At 41.6% G+C, this 8,640-nt stretch overlaps 1 protein-coding gene across 1 annotated transcript; it reads right to left on the bottom strand.

The window, feature by feature from the left end:
• Positions 1–224: 224 nt before the first annotated feature.
• Positions 225–8,568, bottom strand: Zfp472 (zinc finger protein 472). The gene is given in 4 exon segments (NM_182823.2): positions 225–2,054; positions 2,904–2,958; positions 3,139–3,265; positions 8,470–8,568. Coding segments are annotated over 4 exon segments (1,602 nt in total). The 5' UTR covers positions 8,491–8,568; the 3' UTR covers positions 225–655.
• Positions 8,569–8,640: the final 72 nt, after the last annotated feature.

Here is an 8,640-nt window from a genome sequence, read left to right as displayed (position 1 = left end):
TTGTTTTTTTTCAAATGTTTATTACTGATTTCATGTAATAAAGGAAATTTATTATACAAAACCAAAAGGCAAGTATTATGAATTAAACTAATGTTTTTAGGTTTTTTGGTGAGTTACTTTGGTAAACACATGTTCTGTTGTGAGACACTGACCTTATAAACTCAGCAAAATAAAACTTTATTTAAATAATCAAGCATTTAAAAAAATACTCAGAACTTACTGTATCTCTTTCATGTGGTTTATTTTCAGAAACATTCAACACAAATTAACCTTCAATATCTTCACGTATTTTCATAGGACTTAGCCACATGAGATAATTTCATAAATTTTATCTTATTGGTAAAAACACAACTTTCTTATATTTACAATTTTATTTACTTGAAACTGGTTCATAAACCTCCCAAGGTGTGTTCAAACCCTGTAAACAGAATAGGCGTCACTGAATATTGTAACTGCCCTAGCCTTTCCTTTCTCATTGCTGGAACAAGACACAGCAGTAGAACCAGCTGTTCAGGTTGTCATCTTATGGAGAGCACGGGGGACCAAAATTATACTTCTACAATTCGCACAATCTTACAGTGTCTCTCCGTTTTCCTTCATACCTCAAAATAAAAGTTGACGTCAGACATCCCTATGATTTACACTGGTAGAAACATTACCCACTGAGTTTCTTCTCACTGTGAGTTCTTTCATGTCTGAGAAGGTATGTGGAGCACGTAAATGCTTTCCCACACTGCTTACATATATAGGGTTTCTCTCCTGTGTGATTTTTTTCATGTATCTGAAGAGATTTGGAAAAAGTGAATGTTTTCCCACATTGAACACACATGAATGGTTTCTCTCCTGTGTGAGTTCGTTCATGACTGTAGCAATCATCACGTTGGATGAAGGCCTTCCCACACTGCCTACATACATAAGGCTTTTCTCCAGTGTGAATTCGTTCATGTCTTCGCAAAGAAGTTCCCTGAGTGAAAGACTTCCCACACTGCTTACATACATAGGGTTTTTCTCCACTGTGAGACCTCTCATGTATGTGAAGGGATCTGGGGAAAGTGAATAGTTTCCCACACTGCACACACATATACGGTTTCTCTCCGGTGTGAATTCTTTCATGTTTGTGGCATCCAGTGGCATAAGCAAAGGCTTTGCCACAATGCTTACACACATAGGGTTTTTCTCCACTGTGGGATCGTTCATGTATGTGAAGGTATGCAGAACATTTAAACGCTTTCCCACACTGCTTACAGACACAGGGTTTCTCTCCAGTGTGAATTCTCTCGTGATAATAGCAAGCACTGGAATAGGTGAAAGCTTTTCCACAATGCTTACATACAAAAGGTCTCTCTCCAGTGTGAATTCGTTCATGAATGAGGAGTTGGCAGGAACGAAGAAAGGCTTTCCCACACTGCTTACAGGCAAAGGGTTTCACTCCAGTGTGAGTCCTCTCATGATTGTGACAGGTTCTGCGATCAATGAAGGCTTTTCCACAATGTGTGCATACATAAGGTTTCTCACCAGTGTGGATTCTCTCATGTTTGTGAAGCTGTGAGGGACGACTAAATGCTTTTCCACACTGCTTACATGTATGACGCTTCTCTTGAATGTGACTTCTCTCATGCCAGAGAAGGCTACAGGAATCACTCCATGCTTTGCCACACTGTTTACAAATGTAGGATTTCTCTTCAGTGAAAGTTCCCTCATAATCGTGATCGGAGGTGAAACTCCTAGAAGCTTCGTTAGCCTCTTTATTTTCGTGGGGTTTCTGTTTCATGGGAGGGTTTTTATGCATCCAAAGCAACTCGGAATAACTGAAGTCCTTCCAACATTTCTTATGTTTCAAAGTCTTCTCCATCTGTTCCTGATACTGGCATGGTTTCTCCCCAGTTTGACCTTTGAAGTGCATGTCTGAGGGTAAATGAATAAGGATATCTCTCTCACATTCACTTACGGCTGGAGGCATTTTTTCACTCACAACATGGTCTGGACTCTGTCGTTGCGTTTCTCCATACTGATTACCATGATGATATTTACAGAGTCTCTCAACCATCAGAGTTCTGCAAAACATGAAAAGAGTAGTCTGTAGTTTTATGGTTAGTCAGAGGAAGCACTGCAGGCTGTGTGCTGTGCCTCATGACTGTTGTTATTTAAGAGGCAGCGTCAGGAGCAATGCCTAACCGTACCATACGGAAAGACCCTTTCCCAGAGGCAGGAAATAAGAGTACTGACTTAATTCTCATAACAGTGTACAAACTGTGGGGAGGTAAGATGGTTCAGTAGATAAAGGCACCTGCTGGGAAGTTTGAAGACATCAACTTGATCCCTGAGGTCTGCAGGGAGAGGGTGAGAACCTATTCAGGAGGGTTATCCTACGACCTCCACAAGTGCACCACCGTGTACATGCATGCACCAATGCACACAGACACGAATAAATGTCTAAAGAGAGAACCATTATTAACACTGAATGCTGAACTGGGTCCTGAGAATGGAATACTATCGATGAGGTTCTATAACACTTTCAGGCATTTCACAAACATAACTATATATGCCACCAAGTCACAGATACGGCGAACATTTGTAACGCAAAATAGCTCTCATTATGGAATTTGACATAAATGAATAATTGTTTAAGTGATTTAGCGAAGTTGAAGCTCAATCTAAACCCCAAATTCACTTTACTTACACACGTTCTATAGTCAAGCCTAAGTGTGACATGATTAATATTCTGAAATTTTGTGCACAAAGGGAAGTTGTATAATGAACCACAGGAAAATGTTATCTAACTTTATATTGCTAGGATCTTTCAATAGTTCTAAGTGATCAAGCCCAGTGTATTTACAAAAGATTATCAGGTTTCCCACCACCACCAAATACTGGATGCAAATCTTTTCCTGAGGGTAATTTACCTCAGGCTTCCTTTAGGATTTTGGTACTCTTCATTATCTTCTTCTTCTGTTTTCCCTAAAAGTAAACCCAAAGAAATCATTCAAAGCCTATTCAAAATTGCATTTTCCTGTTATAATATGGCTGAGCATGTGACATTCGACAACATTGTTCTTTCCCTTTTTAAAACATGCAACTGCAGACATGAGCAAGAAACAGCTGTTGTAATAAAACTCATCTTAGTAGCTTTGTTGTTACCTATGGAGATCAGGTTCATAAAGGTCTCCTTCATCACGTCTCTGTAGAGCTTCTTCTGACTGGAATCCAACATAGTCCACTCTCCTAGAGTGAAGTTCACAGCCACGTCCTCAAAGGTCACTGGCTCCTAAAATAATCCACATACATTTATAGGACGAATAGTGGTGAAACACAGGAGCTATACAGTCACATGCACAGTTTACTTTATGCTTTACTCTTCAAACAGTCACTGTATATCTGGCTGGCCCCTTCTAGTCCCACCGTCTATTCTCTCCCTTCTATTCCTTTCTACTCGCCAGTGTGTTTTCCACATGTAGTGTACAATATACACTACTTATCCTCCCTTACACTGGCTTAGTTATAAAGACGGGGCTGGAATTCAACACAGTTTACTAAAAACAACATGATATATTTCCTTAATGATGTATTTATGTGTTAGTAGTATTCCACACACGTATACACATGCATACATGACAGCTCTCCTTCCCTGAGCTGGAGTTACAGAAGGTTGTGAGCTACAGGGTGCTTAACCTTTGAACCATCTCCCGAGGCCCCAGTATCCTTCTTCTTTATGGCACAATTCACCATAGCATTTACATGTGTGTTCACATATACACATATACATAGATCACGAGATCGTACATTTACATATGCAATACGCATAGGACAGTCAGACCTATATAGTGAGACACTGGAGGAGAGGAGAGGAAAATTAAGAGGCGAACTCTCAAGGCCAATAGAGAAAGGAAAGAACAATAACTCAACCAAACAGAAAAACAACCAATAAAAATCATAGGAATTGTTGGGTAGTGCTGACTCATGACTTTAGGCCAGCCCAGGAGGCACAGACTGGTGGATCCCTGTACGATCAAGGCCAGCCTGGTCTACAGACCAAATTCTAGGATAGTCAACGCTACATAACACTGTTTCAAAAATAAAAAAATTTACAGAAATTAGTAAACCTCTCAGTAATGACCTTAAATGTGAATGACTCAATTCTCCAATAAATACATGCAGACTGGCTAATTGGACTAAAAGGTTAGATCCAAGACCTGGAGAGATGGTTCATCCATTAAGAGTACTTGCTTGGTGAGGATCTATCTGGCTTCAGTAGCCAGCATCTCACATGGCAACTAACAACCATCCGTATGGCCAGTTTCAGAAGCTCCAACAGTATCTTCTGGCTTCTGAAAGCACCATACATACATACATACATACATACATACATACATACACACACACACATACATACACACACATACATACACACACATACATACACACACATACATACACACACATACATACATACACACACACATACATACATACAAACACACAAACACACACACCCACAATTATTAAAGCTTTCAATTTCAAAAATACTAATGGATATAGGTCAGCTATGCCTTCATAGAGTAATAAGAAGAAAATTCAGTAGTCTACTCTCATCCAAACTAAAAATTTACAAAGATACATAGCAGTGAAACTACACCACAGATTAAATGGATGTAACAGATAAAACAACATCTCATCTAAGAGATACAGAATATATTCTTTTCAGGAGCCCATAGAACCCACTCGAAAGTAGACCATTCTAGAATACAAAAAAAAAAAAATGGAAATAATGTATATCCTATCAAATAAATCAAAGAAATAACACTAAAAATTACTATAAAGAAAAACTTAGAAAAAAATCAATAAATGGAAAATGAACAATATCTTGAATATCCTGAAACAAAAGAGTAAATTTTTAAATTCTTAGAATAGGATAAATATAAAGGAAAAATTGCTGTGATCTTTGGGATATATACCTAATGCAATATAGGAAGGAAGGTTATAACTGTGAGTGCTTGTTATAAAAAAGAGAGAGACTTAAAATAACCTAGTGATGCAAATACATGGCCTTAGAAAAATGAGAATAAGCCAAAATCAGTCACACAACAGTGAGAAATAATAAAGATCAGGAAAGAAAGTATGAAATGGACACCAAAAGATTATACCAAACCAAACAGTTGTTTTATAGGGGGAAAAAAAGGGTTTGCAAGCACCTAGAGATATCAACAAAAGGGGCATAAATTAATAAAAAGAGATATGACTTGGGGAGGTTATAAAAGGCTCCAGTAAAATGCAAAAGAACGTCAGATAATACTCTAAAAACTATATGCAAAAATCGGGAAAATATGTAAGAGATGAACAATTTTCTAGGCAAGGATGACCTACGAAATAAAACAACGAAAATAACCTAAACATATCTACAAGAAACAGGACCGAAGCAGTGACAATAGTGTGCCTGAGACACAGGCACGTCCAGTACTGTACGGAGTCACTGTCAAATTCCACAGACGCTTTAAAGACAACCTAATACAGATGCTCTCCAAACTATTGCATGAGAAGGAACCAAACTCATTCTGCAAAGCCAGCATTGCCTTGACGCTCGCTCTATCACTAAGAGTAGCAAACCAGGAGAGCCTGAGTACCATACTGTCTTCAAATTTCCGCTACCACACAGATTGGTCTAGTACTTCTCAACTCAGCCCCCACTCGGTTTATGAGAAAACAGGAGTATAGCTACATTTTTCTTTTTTCGGAGCTGAGGACCGAACCCAGGGTCTTGAGCTTGCTAGGCAAGCGCTCTACCACTGAGCTAAATCCCCAACCCCTAGCTACATTTTTTTTAAACCCCAGCCACATGAATACCCCAGCCTCTAGCCCATGTCCTAATAGAATCCCTGTTTCCCCTCTGAAACCTCATGGGCTGGATCTCACTGTCCTCCTTTTTCTTAGCATTCTAAACTCCTACCAAAATGGCTCGTTAACCTCATCTCACAGCATTTTAGGGCTCCTCTAGCCAGTACAGCATCAACTTGTTCCATATTTGTTGTGCGGTTATTTTCTATTTAAAACCATTTCTCCCGTAGAGAAGGGGAAGCTTATAAATCTCGAGATACTCCTAAGACTTACAAGCATACTCCGTAACATAGAACAGTTGGGAGGGAAGGCAGGAAGAAGTTCCAGAACAGTGCAGGGCACATAAAGAACTTAACTAGAAAAACAAAAATGCTGTAAACACTAAAATCAACTTTCAAAATATTTTCTCTAGCAGGTTAAAAAACAAAGGTGTCGTTCTCAGACTGACCAACCCAGATGTTCTCGATGGGCAAAAATCACACTGTCCAGAGTTGGAGATAAGACCTGGCAGTTATGAGCACATACTGTCCCTCCGGAGGACCCACGTTCCAAGTATCCACAAGAGCTACTCAAACTGCCTGTAACTCCAGTTCCAAGGATCCACACCCATTTCTGGTCTCAGCAGGTACCCCCACACGAGCAACATACACTCACGTAAACATATTTATACGCATACATAAAAATATTTTAATCTAAAAAATACCAAAAATTACACTCTCTAGAAAACATAGTAACTATCTGAATTAGAAAGGAAATGAAAATATTAATATTTTTCCCAAGAATATAATCCTGATAAGAGTTGTTTGGCTTTTGTTGGTTTATTTTGGTTATATGTAACAGGGTCTCACTGTGTAGCCCTGAAGGACCATGAACTCTGATATTGGCCCGTCTCTGCCTCCGACGGGATTAAAGAAATCCTTCCTATACACTCTAAATTTGGAGAAGTAGCCTAGGGCTAGCTAAACACAAAATTATACACAGTGGGTGGCTGGAGGGGGTGGAAATCACCTGTGATCCCAGTGTAATCCCCTCTTTCCCACCATACCTAATAAGATGCCCCCACAGGAATTGTCAAAATGGTGGCTCCATGGGCGCACCATGACATCTCAGCCTGGAGCTGTCACAGGAGCTGTCCACAGTGGCAGCACCTTCTCTCCAGCCTCCTGGAGCAGCTCCACAAAGATGGCACATCAAACAAAGCCACCTGAAGCCAGAAAGGCCTTCCCATCCCAACCCATGGGCCCCACTGCAGGGGAAAAGGTCGGGGGATGGGGGGGGCACCAACCCCTGAACAGGAAATCCCAAGATCAGGAGTTGAAATCCTGCCACTCCACCTCAATCTGGAAATCTGTCTTGAAAGCTCTGCCCTCTAAGAAATCCTATCCAAGCCCTGCCCAATTCCCTGATATCGGCTCTTGGGAGCAGTGGGCAGTCATCCCTGTATTTGTCCCTCCAGTAAGTCTCCTTTATAAGATTTACTGCCCGGAGTGACTCTAGTAAGAAGAAGCTAAGAAGAAAAGAAGCGAAGAGAAGAGAAAGAGAAGGGGCAGGGCTGAGACTCAGACTCATAAGTTCCCAAACTCCTCAGTTCAGCTGGGGATACCCTCCCCCACCCCTTTCCCTGAGAGCTGCAACACCTCTGTGAGGAGGCTTCCTCTCAGAGCTGTGTGGTTCCTGGGCTCCTGTGTTTCAGGATACCCTTCCCGTCGGTCAGTGTCCCACCTCAGAGCTGTGTGGTTGCTGGGCTTCCAAGTCCCAGGATACCCTCCCTTCTGAGAAGAAACACACCTAGCACTGTGAAGGATCTGAGTTCCCGGTTAGTTTGGTCTACATAACTATTCCAGACCAGCCAGAGTTACACAGTGAAATCCTGTATACAACACCATCCCTTCCTGCCCTGGGCTTTTTTTTTTTTCCACCACTCTCAAGGCTTTCCTTTGGAAAAGTTCTCCAAAAATACCCTTTTCTGCTTCAGAAATACCCTTTTTTAATCAGCTTGGTTGATCAGTACATACAAATTAAATTTGTAAGTAAACTTAAACTTCTCTTTCTTCTCCAAATTAGGGGAATTTGCCTGTCACAGCTAACAAATCCAGCTGTGTTCGCATAAAACGAACTCAGGATGTGGGATGCAAATGCAGGTCTAATGGTAAAGCGTTCACCTAGCATGACCTGAGGTTCGATCCCTAGTACTTTAAAAAAGATTAAAGAAAAAAAAAAGAGACAACCCTTCAGGGTGACCATAGAGTAAAACTAAGCAGAGAACAAGGAAATGAAAAAGTGCAAAACAGTGCAAAACACTGCACACCGCCCACGTGCCTTCACCGCAGTCTGGACGCGGCGTCACCAACTTGCCAGAGCTGCAATGTCTGCAGAGGCTCCGGTCCGCGGCGCAGACTCAACATAGGAGGACTAGAAACTGGGAACGAAGCAGCTTCCCAGGGAAGGCGCAGGACTGGACTGGAAACCAGACTCTGCTAGCTGGGCACATAACTCAAATGCACCCCGGGTTCAGGGCGCCACTACCAGACTTCACCTCAAATTGCTGCACACGTCGGGGAGCCGTCGTCACATTGCAGCAAAACCGGGGCAGTGTCAGAACCCTCCACCCACGACTCCAAGAGTCCAGGGCACACTCACCATTTCCTGCTTCCGATGCATCCAGGCGTTATCCCTACGGAGCCGCAGTATGCAGAACAGGTACCCGGGAAGCTCAAACACCACTCTGCTCCCTTCAGCTACCCGGAACTCAAATATGGCGGCAAGGGTGCCACCCTACACTATCCGTGCTTCTCATTGGATTGCTCAGGG

This window comes from Rattus norvegicus, chromosome 7, assembly GCF_021556685.1.
Source record: "Rattus norvegicus strain SHRSP/BbbUtx chromosome 7, alternate assembly SHRSP_T2T, whole genome shotgun sequence".
NCBI lineage: Eukaryota > Metazoa > Chordata > Mammalia > Rodentia > Muridae > Rattus > Rattus norvegicus.
Note: the sequence above shows the minus strand (reverse complement) of the source record. Positions and strands in the feature narration are given on the sequence as shown.